Raw genomic sequence first — 19,483 nt, forward strand, 5'->3', positions numbered from 1 at the left:
AAATGCTCTTGGGCACAAGAGCTATGATCTATACTGGCCAAAAAATGCTTTCCCCTCTATTAATTCTTAATTGTTGTTGAATTATCATTTTACATGGGTAAAAGGGCCCTTTGGAGGTTTTCCTACAATCTCCATATGGTGTGTAATCACCTAGAGCGGTTTTTCTCAAAATGTAGCCCCTTATCACCTACATAAGAAGGTGGTGCCTGATGAAAATCCAGGTTTCTGCGTCTGTGCAACTAGATGAACTAGAATCTCCGAGCCTGGGACCCAGGTATGTGCATTTTGACAGGCTCCCTGGACGATGTTTGTGTGCTTTAATGGTAAAGGGGGATTTGATTCTGTTTCTGTTTTAAATATTTCCAACAAGCTCACCGTGCTCAGGAGACCCAGGCTCAGGTTGCAACTTTGTCAGTTATCAACTGTGTGAGCTTGAGAAAAAAGACTCACATACACTTTCCGAGCCAGAGTTTCTTCATCCATAACTTGGGGGAAATAAAGCTTCCATTATATAGCAAATAAAAAAAGATTACAGGAGAGATTTATGGAAGAACTTTGTGAACTGCAAAGGCCTAAATAAATGACAATTGATTAGTTATAACAATAAGAGATTTTTAAGTGGAATAAATTGGTGTAGGAATTCAGAGGAAGGCTGAGACAATGTTTGGCTAGGGTAACCAAAGAAGAAATTCATGGAAGGAGTGGCGTCTGAGCAGCACTTTGAAGAGTGGGTAAGGATTTCAATAAGTGTAAATGGTGAGGGAATTACAAAGAGTGAAAGCAGAAATACACACCCCTACATTTTCAGTCTGGTTTGACTAGAGGGTCTTTACCTTCCTACACATCAGAAACAGCTGAGGAGTCCTTTAAACATACGGAGGTCTGGGACACACCCCAGCCAGTTAAACAAGAATCTCTGAGAATTGGGGCCTAGACCTCCCCATGTGATTCTAATGGGCAGCCTGGATTGAGAAGCACTGTTCTAGATGGTGTCGTCTGCATGGGGGAGAGGGGCATGAGAGATGAGGCTGGAGAGAGAGGTGGGGATAAGAATACAAAGGGTTTCAAGTGCTAGTTAAGGAAAGTGGAACTTATTATATAATAGAAGCAGAGTCCTGATAGTCTTCTGAGCAGCAGAGTGATTGAAGCAGCAATTCGGGAGGCTTAATCTGGTAGAGATATATAGAATGGGTTGGAGTGGGAGGAGGGAAGGTAGAACAGGGTCAAGGAGATTAGTTAGGAGGCCAGCAGAGTGGTCCATGAATGACGTGAAGGGAAAATACATAAGCCTCTCTTAGGAAAAAATTAGATCAGAAAAATGAATTTCTTCTTTGTGGAAGATGGACAGCTTCAAAGCACTGTAGTGCTTGACAGCTATATTAAAGGCTAAAGAAAAGATGTCAACACAAATGTAGTTTTGGTTCCTTTATACTATAATAATTGATCTGTAACCACCTAACTTAAAAAGAAAAGAAGATAATTCTTCTGGCACTCAGAAACTTGATGGTTTATGGCCTTTTAATTGTTTCAGATGCTTCTTATTCATTGTTCAGATAAGTATACTTCAGGAAACAATAGTAAGTGAGAAAATCAAAAGTGAGTTTAAAATTTATCAGTTGACTTAAAAAAATGTAAAAACTTACTAAGCTTTTCATAACTTCTGAGTTCCATTTGTTTTCGTTGTGTTCAACGAACAACTTATCACAATAGAGATAAAAAATGATTTGAGAAGTTTCCTGACTCTTAAACAGTTCAGACAAGTTTTCTTTGCTTAACTGACAATGAACTGATAAGAAAAGGGGGTGTTTGGGGAGGAGTGGGAAGGAAAAGAAAGAAATACTTGTGAAAATCCTATAAAAGAAGATATAGCAACTACTTTGACAAGTAAGAGCAAAAGAGAATAGTTGGTGTCCTTGAGAGAAGTCCAGATATTTGAAGGAGACTTTGTTGGCTATTGGGAAAGATAAATCCAGCATCAGTTACTCCTGAGTTTGAGGTGCTACCCTCCCTTCCTCCTTTCTACCTCTGTCTCTTCTTCCTTCTTGGACCAGGTAGAGAAGATAAACCCAAAGATTACAATTTTATTGCCCTCTAGGAAACTAACAATTTTGTATCTAATTTAACAGTCTTATTTCAGCATTTCTTTCCTAACAGACTATAAATTTCAGTTGTTCACATACTCCTGGAACCAGTGATCTTGTCTTCCTATTGGTTCTTTCATTAATGGGTTGAGTTAAACTTTGATATATGCTAAAAAGTAATTTTGTCTGAATTAGTTTGTATTGTAGTATCTAACAGTTGGTAACTCCAATCTGTAAATACAAGCAGATTTAGAAGACCTATTTTATGCAAGCCAAGCTGTTTTTATGAAGCAGCATCCATAGGTCATAATCATACCTAGGCCTTTGGCAACTGTTGGTCTCCTATGGTTCACTGCATGATAGAAAGAAATTGCATTGCAGACGACATGATCTTATACATAGAAAACCCCAAAGAATCCACAGAAAAACTATTAGAAATAATCAACAACTACAGCAAAGTAGCAGGGTATAAAATTAACGTGCATAAATCAGTAGCATTTCTATACACTAACAATAAACTAACAGAAAAAGAACTCAAGAACTCTATCCCATTCACAATCGCAACGAAAAGAATAAAATACCTTGGGATAAACTTAACCAAGGAAGTGAAGGATCTATACAATGAAAACTACAAGACTTTCTTGAAAGAAATAGGCGATGACATAAAGAGATGGAAAAACATTCCTTGCACATGGATTGGAAGAATAAACATAGTTAAAATGTCCATACTACCTAAAGCAATATACAGATTCAATGCTATCCCAATCAGAATCCCAAGAACATTCTTCACAGAAATTGAACAAACAATCCTAAAATTCATATGGGGGAACAAAAGACCACGAATTGCTAAAGCAATCCTGAGCAAGAAAAACAAAGCCGGCGGAATCACAATCCCAGATTTCAAAACATACTACAAAGCTACAGTGATCAAAACAGCATGGTACTGGTACAAAAACAGGTCCACAGATCAATGGAACAGAATTGAAAGCCCAGAGATAAAACCACACATCTATGGACAGCTAATCTTCGACAAAGGAGCAGAGGGCCTACAATGGAGAAAAGAAAGTCTCTTCAACAAATGGTGCTGGGAAAACTGGTCAGCCACATGCAAAAGATTGAAAATTGACCATTCTTTTTCACCACACACCAAAATAAACTCAAAATGGATCAAAGACCTAAAGATTAGGCCTGAGACAATAAGTCTTTTGGAAGAGAATATAGGCAGTACACTCTTTGACATCAGTTTCAAAAGAATCTTTTCGGACACTGTAACTCCTCAGTTGAGGGAAACAATAGAAAGAATAAACAAATGGGACTTCATCAGACTAAAGAGCTTCTTCAAGGCAAGGGAAAACAGAATTGAAACAAAAAAACAGCTCACTAATTGGGAAAAAATATTTACAAGCCACTTATCCGACAAAGGGTTAATCTCCATAATACACAAAGAACTCACACTGCTTAACAACAAAAAAACAAACAACCCAATCAAAAAATGGGCAGAGGACATGAACAGACATTTCTCAAAAGAAGATATGAATATGGCCAATAGACACATGAAAAGATGTTCATCATCGCTAATCATCAGGGAAATGCAAATCAAAACTACACTAAGATATCACCTTACCCCCGTTAGATTGGCAAAAACATCCAAAACCAAGAACGACAAATGTTGGAGAGGTTGTGGAGAAAGAGGAACCCTCATACACTGTTGGTGGGAATGCAAACTGGTACAGCCACTATGGAAAACAGTATGGAGATTTCTCAAAAAGTTAAAAATAGAAATACCCTATGACCCAGCCATCCCATTACTGGGTATCTATCCTAAGAACCTGATATCAGATATCTCAAGAGTCCGTTGCACCCCTATGTTCATCGCAGCATTATTTACAATAGCCAAGACGTGGAACCAGCCTACATGCCCAGAAACTGATGATTGGATAAAGAAGATGTGGTATATATACACAATGGAATACTACTCAGCCATAAAAAAAGACGAAATTGGCCCATTCACAACAATGTGGATGGACCTCGAGGGCATTATGTTAAGCGAAATAAGTCAGTCAGAGAAAGACGAACTCTATATGACTCCACTCATAGGTGGAAATTAGTATATTGAGAAGGAGATCTGATCGGTGGTTACCAGGGAAAAGGGGGGGGTGGGGGGAGGGTACGGAGGGGGAAGTGGTGTACCCACAACATGACTAACAAAAATGTACAACTGAAATTTCACAAGCTTGTAATCCATCATAACATTAATAAAAAAAAAAAAAAAAAAAAAGAAATTGCAAACTATTGTCATCCCCTGGTCCTGATCACCGTGAGGACATTGTCATTGTTCTCCAATGTTGAGTGCTATGGAAGCAGCAAGAGGAGTTTTCAATAGTTCTCTGGCACAGATAATTTCTTCAACTCGTCTTTCTTATAGAGCTGCATTGTCCAATATGGTAGCCCGTAGCCACATGTAGCTATCTAAATTTAAATTATTTTAAATGAAATAAAATTTAAAAGTTCAGTCCCTTAGTTGGACCAGTCACATTTCAAACGCTCAATAGCCACATGAGCCTAGTGGCTGCCATATTGGAGAGTGCAGATATAGAACATTTACATCATCACAAAAAGTTCTATTGGACAGCACTGGTGTAGGAAATTTTAACCTTAAGTGAAAATGTACTGTAAAGCAGGCTACCACAATCTCAGGAGTATTTCTCTGCAAACCTGGCTTGTGGGATGAAAATATTTAAAAAGGTATCATTATTCTACACCGTGCCATGTTGTAGTTTTCACATTTTTCGCCTTTTGGTAAATGCTATTTTTTGCAGCCACGCTTGTTCACGAAAGGAACTGGATGTCAGCTGCAACGTGAGCTCTCAATCTGCATTAGAACCATGTAAGCTGAGGCACTTTGAAGGGGAAATGTGCTATATCCTAGCAAATAGGATGAGGTTTCCAGAATAGAATCCCTCAAAAGTGGATATGATTGTTCTTACTAAATTCATTCTACTTATTTTCTAGAGATACATTGACTCTACGAATTGTACAGGTTTTTGTGATGTGTAGGAAATAGCCCCATAAGAAATTAGGTAAAAGGAAAATAATGCAGACCTTCGCATTTTCCTTCAAGAAGATAGGTCATGATGAAAAATAAGCTAGAGTCTGAGGAAGTAAGCAGAAACCATAGCAAAGTGGTAGCACTCAAACTTCTGCATTATAACCCTCCTCGCATATGACTATATGTGGCGCTATTAATATCCTGTCCCTTGGAAAGTTGCCTCTTTCGATTACCAACTTACTGGGGATTGACCATGTTTACTTTGTGAAATGTCTAGGACCTGCTCACTAATTGCACTCAATTAATATAACCTAATATAAAGTAGGGAGTTTTGAAAGTGGTTGCAGTTCTAGAGCAATAAGGAGACTTACTGCCTCTCAGACAGGGCCTCCTACTTGAGGTGGAGGGTGTGCTGGTGATTATTCTACTCCAGGTTTTGGCCTCAGGTTTGCAGGTTCAGAAACTCAATTTTGACAGGGCAGCCAGAGTCGATCAGGAGCAGGGAACTGAGTGTCAGGACCCAAAGTCATAAGAGACTGATCAAGACCCTTTTGTGCCTATATCGTGCAAGACATTTCTTTTCAGAGACTAGACTTCAACAAATAACATTTGTTATAATTTCCTTACTTGTAGTTCCAGCTACTCCCTTGTTAGGATTAAGGTTCTTAGGAGGTAGAGTTATTCCTCGGAAGATGCATGTGGAATACATAGAATAAAATGGAAATGGTGTCCCCTAGATTTGTGCCATGTGATGGCATGGGAATCATTGCACAGATAATTGAAGAGTTTTGAGGGACATTTTTCTTATGCTGTGATAAACATTGACAAAACATCAACAGCTCACTTCTCTGGTGATTGCATTGTCAAAATCTCTGCTTTTTCTTCTTGCACAATGGCTAAAGCTTGTTTTAGCTTTTTCTTTTTAGAGGCTCTAAAGGACTGTTCCCTTTCTATCACATGGTCTTTCTTCAGATGTAGATCACCTAAGCCCCAAGCAGGGACATCTTTTTTTTTTTTTTTTTGCTGAGGAAGATTTGCCTTGAGCTAACATCTGTACCAGTCTTCCTCCATTTTTTAGTGTGTGCGTCACCCCCACAGCATGGCCGCTAACACCAAAACTAGGTTGCTAAATCAGAGTGTGCTGAACTTAACTACCAGGCTATTAGGGCTGGCCCCACTTTTTAAAAACATAATCTACTCTGATCTGTTGTTGTAAGTGACCGAGATTGGTCTAAAATGGAGATAAAAATATAAATATGTTCTCCACTATCTATCACTAGTTTCCATTTAGCACACAAATGATCTATTATCCAAGACTAAAAGGCCTCAGTCATTGCAAGAAATGTTTTTTATTCTTTGATATTCTATTAAAGTTATACTTAACATCACTGCTTTTTGTCATGAAAGGCAATAGAAAGTAAATGTTGGGTAATAATATTGATGTTGAAATCAGATTATCTTGGATTCTTCTATTACTTAATCTCTCTGTATTGCCCATCTGTAAAATGAGAACAATGATTGTACCTTCCTATGAGGGTTCTTGGCATGGACAACACACAGTAAATGTGAGTTCTTATCCTCACCCTCCTCTTCTTTTCTTTCTCCTCTTTCCCCAGCTTCTCTCAAAGTTTTGATCAATTATTTTAGTATAAAATTATTTTCACTGTGAAATTAACAACCATGGTCCTTAAACATGTGAACATTGCAACAAGTTGTCCTTGAATAAACGTATTCTCTCATTTTTTCCTTTTTGCCTAGGCTGTTCTCCTATTAGTGTTTGGTTACCATAACTCTCCACATATTCAATTCCTCACTCCAAATCATACCCCACTTCCACCCCTAGTCCCACCCTAGGATCTTGTTACGTGATGTCTAAAGCAGTCATTACAACTGACTCTTCAACAGATGCATGGGATTTCTCTATAGTAAGCATCTAATCTAAGTATCTAAGCCAAGACTGCCTGGCCCCTGCCACTGAGCAGTCTTTTGTGATATCTCCTCCTATGATTATAAAGCATGGTGCTCAGGGAGAGCAGACTCATTTTAATAAAATTACAAGCACAGTGTAACTAGCAAATCTGCTGATGGGGAAAATAATAGGGCTCCAAAGCATATGTGATTAGGACAATGCTATATGGAAATATGTCATTACTCTCTTCCATTACCATGGATAATTAACAGTTGATTGGTATTTAAAACACAGTGAACTTTATGCACGAGAAAATAGAAATTCACAGTTTGTTATTCCTTGTTTTCCTTGCTGAGAGGACTAAAAATCTGCTGACTGTAGGCTTAGCCAACCCAGGTCCTGAACGAGTGAAAGCCTCACCTGGCAAAATAGTAGAAGACTCAAACCCACTGAGATGGGTGGGATCAATTGGCTTGACCCCTAGCCACAAGTACACCAACATTGCTGTTGACTTGGGAGCACAGTGAATTCCAGCAGGAGCTGGGAGAAACTACTAGGGGTAGAAGATTACAGCCACCTCCATGGAGAAACAACATTCTTAAGTCACCAAAATCAAGGAAGTTTAACCAGTTTTGCTCTGGTTAGGGCAGGTGTCAATATCCAAGGGATTCAGGCCAAGGAGAAGACTGTGGGGATTCTTAGTAATCTGGTAGGGATCGAATCATAAAGGTTGGGAGAGCCATTCAAAATAGTGTGAGAGATAACAAAAGCAGGGTCCAGCCCCAGGAAAGAGGCTGGCAGGTGAGGGAGATCCCAGAGCCCCCCTCCAACTAAGCTGAAGCTCAGAACCAGGTTCCAGTTCCAGAATCCAGCCCCAGTTTTACCCCGATGCACAGAAAACCAGAAACTGGGGAGGATGGGCCACATGGAGTGGGATGTGAGAGGAAAGCATCCATTGTGCCAGATTCACCTCCAGGAACACCAGATGTGCGGTGGAAAAGTAGTCACCTAATTCCCTAGCACATAAAGCACTCTCAATATTCTGCTAATTTAGACTTTGGTTTAAATATTGTGTGGAGCCGAACTTGTTGCTGGCCGACCTCTAGTGTTTACAGTAGACAGGATACATCAGACAGAGGGAGGGTGTTTTCAAAGCAATTTTACTAAGACAACAGACAGTGAAAGAGTTCATCATGGTGACATCTTGAACGTTAAAAGCAATTTTTAATTAAAAAATCAATCAATTAAAATTAAGTTAAACACATTAGCACTTAACTAATGTGGACCAGATGAGGTGAAGGTGATTTTTGGACAGTATGGTCTCTAAATACAGGTTGCTGCTTTGTATGATGCTCAACCAGAGAAATAGCGATCTGTGCCAATTCTGGAGAAGGAGTGGCATGGTGGACTTTCTGAGAAATGGTTTTCTTAGTTTCCTACGTGACTTGTAAATATGAATGTAATGAATATAACCAGGATACGTGCCATAAAGCTTACAAGAAAAATGAATTACTGTGGCATCAGGTAATTGACAAGGATATGATAAGGCCTCAGTGAAGTCTAAAAATAATTGTTGCTGACATACACTAAGCATTTACAATTTTGAGGCACGGTTCTAAGGTTTATATGTTTTAACTCACTTAATTCTCACAGATTTTCTATAAGGTATATATTATTATTTGCATTTCACAAGTGAGGAACCAGGAATGAAGCAGATTATGTAACCTGACACAGCTAGTAAGTGGCAAAGTTAGTGTTTAATCCAGGAAGTCTGGCTTTAGAACTTGTGAATTGAACACCTCACTGATACCTTTAAATTATTACAAGAGTGACTGGAAGACAGGGGCTTTTAAATCTATGTGATTGACTTAGCACATTGTTAGAAAAGGCTCTTAGCTTTTCCTTGAACTTTACTTTCTTCTAAAGATAGGCAGCATTATGTTGAAAAGAATTAAGATTGGTTTAATGGTAGAGTGGCCAGTTGATGTATTACCCAAACTGGGACACTCTCAAAAATAAAAAGAGGTGCTATTAATAACTTCCCCAGGAAAACTGGAACATTTGGTCATCCTATTTACAAGATATGTTTCAACCTTAAAGGCATGTAGAGTACTGGTGAAGTTGCCTATTACTGTACCCATCACATATTAATACATGTGTGTTACTGTATATGGTTTTCTCCAGACCATGTACCTGTATTTTATGGGCAATCTGAAGGATTTTCAAGGATAATTTTTGACTGTGCTTGAAGTTTGCCTTACACCTAGATAGTGGAATTTAGCCTCTACAGAATGTGACTTCACAATATAGATAGGTTAAGCATTTTCAAATGAGTTCTCTTATCCAGCAGGCTAGCCAATCTGTAGAAAAATGTTTTTGAGATATTTTGTACAAGCTGATAACTTTTGACTTCTTGTAAGGATTAGCATGAATTCTAAATAAATGAGGTTTAAAAAAGAGTGTTTCAAACTATAAGTAGACTAATACATTTCTTTAAATGAATACATCCATTCACCAAATTTGTTGAGCTCCCATGTGCCAAGCACTTCGCTAGATGCTAGAGAAACAGGAGGAAACAAACAAGCAGATAAACAGTCAAGATAATTGCAGGTAGAATAAGTACTCTAATGAAGATGAAATAGAGTGATATGTTAGAGTAACTGGGGAGTAGTGTCAGGGTGGGGAAATTAGATTGTGTGGTCAGGGAAGGCTCAGGAAGGGATATTTGATCTGAGACATGCATGGCCAAAAGTTGCCAATCATGTAAGAGTTCCTGGCAGAGGGAACACCAAATGCAAAGGCCTTCGGAGGGTAAGAGAACAGAAAGGAATCGCGTGTGACCAAGTCTCAGTGGTTGAGAGGTGGGGAGGGAGGAGATTGGTGAAAGGGGCAGTGAAAGGATAGCAGCAGTGCAGCTCAGATGCCCTGCACATCTCCATCATTCCTTGAAGACCAGATTTCAACATGTCATTGTTCCTTGAGCCTTGGCTGTCTTTAGAGAGGAATGGGACTGAATGATGTTAGGATCTTGCCAGAGGCAGGCTCACCAGTCTGTATGTCTTTACACAGTGGCGGGGATAGGGCAGAGCAGACCCTGTGAGATGAATGCAGATGCAAGCAGTTCGTGAGCATGAGCCAGAGCATGGCAGGCAGCTCTGGTCTTAGCTGTGACAACATGGGATAGTCTTTCCTCTACATTGCATTATAGGGTGGGGGAACAGGAATGGCAAGAAAAAAAGTATCAAAATCTAGTTTTTAGTTTCCTGATGTGCCCATTTTTAATGATTCTTTTGGTAGAGGGGCTCATGGGTGCTTCTTTCTCAACAATAAAATGACCTTTCAAAGCCCTTTTGACTGATAGAGATGCAAGGTCGCTGTGTAAACCATACAGAGTGGTTAGACAATATTTCATGCATGCTCTCTTGGATGCGTTTGGTACTGGGTGAGCAGGTGCCACAGCCCCTCCAATCAACTTTGCCTTGGCTGGTTACCCTGACTTGAGATGCACCAGCTGTGCAGTGTGCAGCCTCCCTAATAAAATGAATCAAAATGATCTCCAAGAGGCCGTCACTGTTTTTGGATGTAACCTACTCTGGAATTTAAAAGATGGAATTCATAGCCTAGAGAAGTGAAAAGCATATGGCTTCTTGCAAATTCTTAGATACATAAGTCCAGCTACCTATCAGACCTCTTTCCTTGAATATACGTGTTTCAGATATCCCTGAGTTAGCCAGAGGCAAAAAGGAGAGGGAAATGGCTGGTCCCAGGCTCCCTTTATCCACCTACCTGGGCCAACTGAATTAAGCATAACACTCAGCCTCCTGTGCAGCAACCTATTTATTGGGGATGTAAAGAAGACAAAGAAGCAGGTCCCTTGGTCCCTTGGTGGGAGATAATCTCATAACTGGGGCATCTTTCCTTATGGTGATGGAAACTCCTTTTGTGCCCAGGCTCAAGCAGCACTAGACCTTCAACTTCTGTAGATTTTTCAAAAAAGGAGCCAGTGGTAGAGTCAGGTGTTAGAACGCCATTCAAAGAATCAGAATTCTTCCTAGGTTGCCACATCAGAAGAAGGAATCATTTGAATTCACTCCTAGCTAATTTGTTAGATGTGGAGGCGGTCAGTTCACCTGTTCTTTTCCCCTGAATGTGCCGTGTTCTCTTGTGCCTCCATACATTAGTCACCCTGTGCTGTCTGCCTAGAAGTCACCTCCTCCTCTGCCTCCCATCCCTTCCCCTGCTAACATTTACAGGTGTTTCAAGATTCAGTTTAGGGTTACTGCCTATGGAAAGCCTTTTCAGAAATCTCATCACTCAACTAGAAGCATCCCTACCCCCACCCCACCATCTGCCATCCTAATCACCCCGGGGATTCCTCTGTCAGAACCACCACATGCCTTAAATGTTGAATGAATATTCAACAAACATGTATTTATGGCAGGCACTGTTTTAGGCACTAAAGCAAAAATAGACTAAAATCCCTGCTCTAGTAGAACTTATTTTTTGGTGAGGGGAAACAGGCCACAAATGAAAGAATAAATTCTTATAATAGGATACGGCACAGCTATAAAAAGGAATCAGGAAGAGATATATATCTTGCTATGGAGTGATCTCCAGGATGTATTATTTGTCTAGTAAAATTCTAGATTTGGTCAATCAATTCCGTGTAATGTCACTTAACCTGTTTCTCTAGATCCCATGCTTCCAATAAACTAGTTAGATCTAGTGGTTGGATTAAATGCATGTTTTTTGTATTTTTTGTTTTTGGCAAAAACGCCTTGTCAGCGATGCTGTGTACTTCCTATTGTAACACATCATGAGGTATGTAATGTCTGATATGTTTCGTTTTGTGCCTAGGGTTTTAAAAAGAAACTAAAAAAGGATAACTGAAGCCTAATAAAAATGATTACCTATGGGAGAGTAAGGGAACAGGGATATAAATAAGACTTCTCCGAGTGTGTCTTCTTGAAACTGTATAAATATTTACATAATTTACATATTTACATAAAGAGCATTCCAGGCTGAGGGAATAGTACGTGCAAATAACCTGCACATGCCTGGTCTATTCAAGGAAGAGCAGGGAGGTCAGTGAGTGATTTCTGGTTTACTTGTTTGCCTTCCCTGCTAGACTGTGAGCTTTTGAAGACAGGGCCAATGGCTTTCACCTTTGCAGACTCTGCTTTTATATAGTGCCTGGCACATATTCTATGCTTGATACATGTTTGTTGAATAAATGAGTAAAAGGTTGTTTGAATTCAATCGTTCAGTGTCCTAGACAAGGGGGAGAAAAAAGAAGAGTAAGACACTCTTGGAACCTCATTGCCATAAAGTTGCGAATCTATAATTTTCCTTGTTAGTGTTCTTTGATGAATCAGAGGAAGATTAGAAAGTCTCTAAAACAGGATAACTGAAGCAAAATAAAAACATAAGCATGCTATTAAAGATCTTCAATATACATGGAAACCCACAAGCCACACTGCTCCTTGGAAAATAACACTTCAGAGCCGTCTTTCTTTTTATTAGGTATACCTGCAGTTACTATTACGACTATTTAAAGGCAACAATTTAGTAAAAGCAAAACATAAAAACTTACCTTATAAGTAAATAAGATAAAAAGTTAAACAACAATTTTAAAATAAGTAAAATTAGAGTTATAAACAAATACATAATAAGTTAATAATTTAAAATAAGAAAATCATTAAAATCATAAATAAATAAATCTATTTCCTAGGTGAGAATAAAGTTAAGATCTCAGTCCTCTGTTCTTTATCCCTCGCTGTCCACATGTGCATACACATACATCATTCCTACACAGCAGCCTATTGTACAGGGACCGACGAAGAGCTGAAGGAGGTGGGACCCAAAGGTCGCTGTTTTTCAATTTATCTCTACCTGCATTGAGGCATCTAATTTAATGCATAAGATATGTGCAGAATAAAGGAAAGGGAACATTCTATTGGCCTCTGAAGGGGTGGAGATGCATATTTAGAGTTTCTGGATATAGTAGACTGATTAAAGAAAGGTGAAGGAAGATTCCTTCTTTCCACTAGAATCTAAGCTCAGTGAGGGCAGGGGTCCTTGAGCCCCAGAGCTTAGCAGAGCATTTGGTATATCAGTGCTCAGTAAATGCTGAAGTTATGATGAATTCAGTGTATCCATTGTTAGCACTCTTCTATATCATCCTGTTCCATTATATTTTATTCTGATGTGAAGAAGGGAAGAGGAAAAATCAGGAGGTCTAGGGGTGATCTAGGATAAGGGAACTCATTTCTTCGAAACTCAATTTCCTCCTCTTTGAAATTATGGAACCAGATTATCTTTAAAGTTCTTTCCATCTCTAATAAACAAATTATCAAAGCATCCACTTAATACCTTTGTAATCATCCTCTCCATTTTTCCCTTTAAGTTGATGATGGAGAAACCAATACATTGTAGCAATGCTTGAAAATTAACAACCATAAGCCATGGACATGTCTAATGACAGGGCTGCTAAAAATTCTTAGACCAGTGTTGTCTAATACAACTTTCTGTGATGATGTGAATGTCCTATATCTGCACTCTCTAATATGTAGCCACTAGCGACATGTGCTTATCGAGAAATGAAATGTGGCTAGAGTGATTGAGAAATTGAATTTAACATTTTATTCAATTTTAATTCATTTAAATTGAAATAGGCACATCTGACAAGTGCCTACTAGAGTGTTAGTTTCCTCCATTAAAGTCTAAATTCCTTAGAGGCAGCAGTTATGTTTTTATAAGTCATCTTTGTATTCTCAGAACCCAGAATAGAGTGGAACAGAACAACTGGACGCACATTAATCTGGGAAGGCCTACTGGTAAAGGTAATTAGTAACCAACAGCCCCATATACATAGGATGTGATATACCCATACATGGGTGTGTGATAAAAGTACCATTTCAAATCAGTGTGGAAATAATAAAGCAAATCAATAAATGATGTTGGGACTTTTAGATATCCATATGGAAAAAATGTTATATCCTGTGAAGATGTGACTAGCTGTCTACCAAATATTTTTCCTCTTTTGTAGTGTAGATTTTTACCTGGGAAGTGGCTGCAAAGCCACTTTTCCCATCTCCTGTGCATCTAGGTATGGCCATGTGACTAGTTCTTGGCAATGTTATATGAGCAGAAGTAATGTGTTCCATTTCTGGTTCAAGTTTTTTAAGAAGTAGGTGTGCTTCTCCAACACTTTTTCTTTCCTTTGGTTGAATGCCAAAAAAGATGCCCTGGGTGATGGCTGAGACACAAGATGAAAGAAGCCTGGGCTCTTGAATCACTCCATGGAGCAGAATTACCCACAGAACTACCATGGGTTGTTAAAAGGCTACAGAAATACCATTCAACCGTGGGCCAGCCCTGGTGGCCTAGTGGTTAAGTTTGGTGTGCTCCGCTTCCTTGGCCTGGCTTCTGTTCCTGGGCACACACCTACACCACTAGTCTGTTGGTGGCCATGCTGTGGCAGTGGCTCACATAAAAAAAAAGGAGAAAAAGAGGAAGATTGGCAATGGATGTTAGCTCAGAGTGAAACTTTCTCAGCAAAAACCCCCCATACAAACAATAAAAGAAACATGCATGTTTTGAAGATTGATAAAGAGAAATATTTAACCATTTCTCTTATCTTTCTTGTATGGCTTGTATTTCAGGATACCAAATAGTTGATGAGGGCAAGTTCTTTACAGAAGGACTTCATCTAATGACTGCAGAGGAATAGCAGAATTTGAAAATCACCATCTTTTAAGCACTAGTAAAATAAAAGGTTTTGACAATAATCATCAATAGATATTAAAACTATTAAATTGATGAGGACCCTGATAATGGATGAATTCAGACTGACAACACTTGAATCTACTTATCAATTTTAACTTTATGAAAAGTAGAACAACCGTGATGTGCTTCAAGCAGTGATACAGGAGGAACTAGACAGAAGTATTTTTGTAAAAAATATTGAATCTGAATCTAATCAAATCTCTAAATCTAACTACTAGATTATAAGAAATAGGGGGTAAAGAAACAGGTTAAAATAAAATTAAAAAAAAGAAGATACAATAAGCTAAACCCAGAATGTAAGGTATTCTAAAAGAAAAGGGACCCAATCTCTTCAATAAATAGATAGTCTGAAAATGAAAGGGGAGTTAAGCAAGAATTGTTATAGACTAAAAGAGGCTTAAGTCATCTTTCTCTTTCAGTTCCTTTCCTTTTCGTTTTCCTCCTGAACAATTCAGTTCCAAAGTCATTTGGTGGGCTGAACAAGGAATGCATCTGTGTCGATGAGGAGCAGGGGGGGAGGAGCTCAGAGCATAAATGGGTTGAGAACGGTGCTTATGTGGCATGAGGGGCATCTGGAACATGGGAATCAGGACCCAAGCAGGGTGAGGAGTGCATCTGTGTGGGAGGGTGGCCTGGTTTAGGGTGTTGGAGCCTGAGTAGGGTAACCTAACACAGGGTGTCATGGCTTCGGTGAGGAGAGGAGGGCATCCATGTGAAGGAGAGAGGTGGTTGTGGCAGCAGATATTGTTTACATACTGGATAATTGATGAAATAAGTTAATATATTTAGGATAATGGGAATTAGGTTTATCCCTGTTGGAGAATGGAGTTACAAACATGGGAATGAAGAAAACTAGGAGGAACCCTGTGGTGTTAAATTGGAATTGGAGGCATCTGTATTAACTGATGGTTTCAATATATATAGATAGATATAGAAATGGAGACATTTATGTGTATCTATATCTAGAGCTTTATCTGTTTCTGTGTATATTTCTTCCCAGCTCTGTCCATCCAGAGGACCTGGGAGCAGCAACACCCCAATGTGAATGAGCATACCTAGTGTCCAGATCTTGGCTTTGACAGTTTTGAACTTTACCTGAGCCTGTGCTCCTGTGCTCTTTCTTACTGAAGCCTGGATTTGCTTTTTATTTGACAGTTTCTAAATACCATCTTAAACTAAAATAAACCTGGGATTCTTGGAAAATGGGCTGATTCCAAGGCTTTGGCAGAGAAAATACAAAATGAGCCTAGGTTATCTTCTTGTACTAGAAAGCAAAGAAACACTCAAGGAATACGGAGGCATGTGGAATGGACACAGAAGGGCTCTCACTGGCTAAAACTGGGACAATTTGTGCACCAAAATAAATACTGATAATAATGTATTATTATCCCACTGAATAAAAATATGAATCTACTGAATAAAAATAGAAATCAGGAGGCCATATTGATATAAAAAATAAATAATTAGAAGGTTTGATGAGAAATTTGCATAGTTTCAAAGAACTGCCTCACAAAATACTTGCTAATTACAAAGGGAAAAGGAGTAACTTTACAGTGAAGTTTGGCAGATACAACTTTATTTAAATAATAGAGTTAATATCACTAGCAATGGAACAAATGGAAATTGTGTGTTACCTGATAGGATGCAATGAGAACACAGTTACCTTTCTGTGATAGTTCTGCCCAAGATACCTAAAATGACTCTAACCACAAAGAAACCTCAGACAAACCCAAGCTGAGTGTCATTCTACATCACGACTGTCCTGGAATCTTCATGATTCTTCTGTAGTTAGTTGTGGCCATGTGACCTACTTCGGGTTCATGAAATTTAAGTGGAAGAAACTGGCTTTACGAAAGTCATCTTTTTTCTAATAAAAATGGTGTAGGCTTAGTTGACATATGCTTTTTGCCCCTTACTCTTCCCTTTCATTCCTATGTCTTAGTGGATGCCATGTGCAGACGTGGGAGAATGCAATGCACTCTTCTGACCATGAAGACTTGAGTTACAGTCTAAGTGTTACAACACACAAAAGGAGAAACAACCTGGTGACTTCAGCAACAGCACCAAACCTGGACTAGCTACTGGCAGGCTCCTTACTACATTACCCCTTGTTTGATTAAACTCTGGATTTCTATTAGGTGTGGTCAAATGCAAACTAGTCAAAACAACTGGCTGTTCTCTTATTTTTCTATATCAACCTTTCTAGTTCCCCTCTCTGATCCCAACACTTTTTTGTGGGTAATATTATTGGTACTGCTTTATATTTACAAATTAATTTATGGACAACTGATGTCTTTATGATGTTGAACCTTCTTCTTCAAGCACATGGTATACCTCTCCATTTGTTCCAGTCTTCTTTTGTGCCTTAAGTAGTATTTGAACGTTTTTGTCATATAATATTGCACGTTTCTGCTATAGGCACCATTTCTTTTTATTTGCCCCACAATTAATGCAAGGGAGGAATGGATGTTTTTCTGAATCCCAAGAGAATCTAAAAGACTTTAATGCCATTAGAGTTAATTATGACAAAATCCGTCAAGGCCCAGTTAGTGGGTTAAATATTTCAAGGTCAATTCGTAAATTAAAGTTCACTTTTCTGTAACAAAAATAAGAGTACATTCTATTTTGTATATCAAATAAGTAAACACTACATGCTCAAGGTTAAGATTTTCAGAGATTGGTAAAGTAGAAACTCCTGGGAGAACTTCTTGCAAACACAAATTCAGTTTTATGAAACCTGAAAAGAAAGCATATTTACCTCAATCTGGTTTCTGTTAACTCTTTTTAATGTCATTAAAGTATCTAGTTTATAATTATTCTCCAGCGTTCTTCTTTATCTTTATGATTATAAATGTCAGCTCAGTGTTTTATACTCTCAAAGCACTTGATCAATACCTCAGAATGTATTATTCCTCATGGAACTTAAAGTTCTATGTTTGGAAGATGTTTGATGTTTGCATCATAAAACAACAAATAAAATGGCACAAATAAATCGGTAATTGCACACTGTAATGAAAAATGCTTGGACGGGTAAATATGAACACATAATACAAGGTCAGAGAAAAATAGGGTAAACCTTGTAACAGTTTAAATAAGCACGGATAAATTATAAAGCATAATGCAAAAGTCATAGGACTTTCTCATATACTTAAAAAAAAGTTCACCAAAGCAAAACACTGACTCTTCAAAGCAATGTTGCCCTCCTGCTAGCTTGCACTGCCTTTCGGCCAGCCTCTTTTGAGCCCATTCCCCCAGCACAGGGAAACTTCGGAGAGAACGGCACTTTGTTGGAAATCTTTGAGAGGTACGGATGTAACTAACCTCTACGAGCTTCTAATTTACTCCGGTGATTTTAGGAGGAAATAGGTGAGAATGCCGCTAGTATTGTCCAAAGCGCGTAAAAAATGTACAGTAACATTAGTCCGTGCTCGGGGTCATCTCAACATACGAAGCAGGGAAACTCCTTATCTTAGTTCTCAAATCTCCTTTAAAACCTGGAATTGGAGTAATCACCGGAACATTAAGCTGCACTCACAGCCGCGCATGCTCTGTTGATGGAGCAGCGCCCCTCCTCTCCCAGTCGGAAGTCTCCGTTTGTTTATTAAGTTACGACAGTCGTAAACAGACTTAGTGACGGCTTTCTCACTTTACGACGACAGCAACTATGGCGGCTGCCTCCGGTAGATTTGAAAGTGCGAGGAGCATTGAAGAGCGTAAAGAGCAGAGTCGGATTGCCAGGGCTGAGGTGTTGCGCCAGGTATCTCCCTTTTGGGGCTTTTGGTGCTGTTTAGAATTGTGAGAGTGGAAGGTTCCTGGGATCTAGGCCTCTGGCTCTCCTCCCCACCCCCGCACCCCCTTCACTCATCCCGTCAGTATCTCACCAGTACCTGGGTGAGGGGGTCTCCCTTTGGGATGCCTACAAACTCTGGGGTATCTCCTGCCTCCTAGGTGCTCAGGCAGACTCCAGTTGCTCATCCTCTTTTTCAGGAAGACCTGTTTCTTTCCTCTGAGTTTCTTTCAAATCCTCCATTCTTGACATTTCTACACCTGATCATTTGGGCTGCGCACTTTCCAGGGACGCCGCCACTGATAACGACTCTCTCAGCGTATTTCACAGCCTCAGTCCTCGCTTGTTCTGTATTTGAAATGAGATTTTACGTTTTAAGTAACTCATGTAAGGCTCACAGGGGTAGACTGTTTGAACGTTTTATTCTCCTGTTTTACTATTGGTATCAATTTCAGGCTTGTTGTAAACTCTTACTGATCCACATAAGGATTGACACAAGAGACCCAGGAAATATAGCCCCTCGAAAAAGGTTGCGAACCATTGTATTTCTCATTAGGATTGACATACATAGAGGTAACTTATAAAAATGGAGGAAGAAAACTGTACTGAATTATTTGACAAGATGTAAGGAGTGTGGCCACGAAGGAGAAAAGTTTTAACTGGAGAGCAACATATGATATAACAAGTGAGGGTTTTTGTTTTTGTTTGTTTGGAGATGGAACAGTTTAAAACGAGTTTAAATGAAAATTAAAAGGAGCTGGTAGAGGAAACAGGAAGGAGAAGGCATAAGGACTACAGCTAGATTTAAAGGGAAAGAGTGGGTGGTCACTCTTGGATAGGTGAAAGGTTCGTATTGATACCTGATTTCA

The 19,483-nt window shown here is 39.1% G+C and overlaps 1 protein-coding gene across 6 annotated transcripts in view; it reads left to right on the top strand.

The window, feature by feature from the left end:
• The first annotated feature begins 18,441 nt into the window (after nt 1-18,441).
• Nucleotides 18,442-19,483, top strand: part of CWF19L2 (CWF19 like cell cycle control factor 2) — a 117,317-nt gene continuing 116,275 nt past the window's right edge. For all 6 annotated transcript variants that reach the window (XM_014860779.3, XM_014860782.3, XM_070490357.1 and 3 more), the window contains exon 1: nt 18,442-18,584. In XM_014860779.3, the coding sequence (XP_014716265.3) occupies nt 18,492-18,584 (93 nt within the window). In that variant the 5' untranslated portion in view covers nt 18,442-18,491. The remainder of the gene's footprint in view (nt 18,585-19,483) is intronic.

The sequence above is a fragment of the Equus asinus genome, chromosome 20 (assembly GCF_041296235.1).
Source record: "Equus asinus isolate D_3611 breed Donkey chromosome 20, EquAss-T2T_v2, whole genome shotgun sequence".
Lineage (NCBI taxonomy): Eukaryota > Metazoa > Chordata > Mammalia > Perissodactyla > Equidae > Equus > Equus asinus.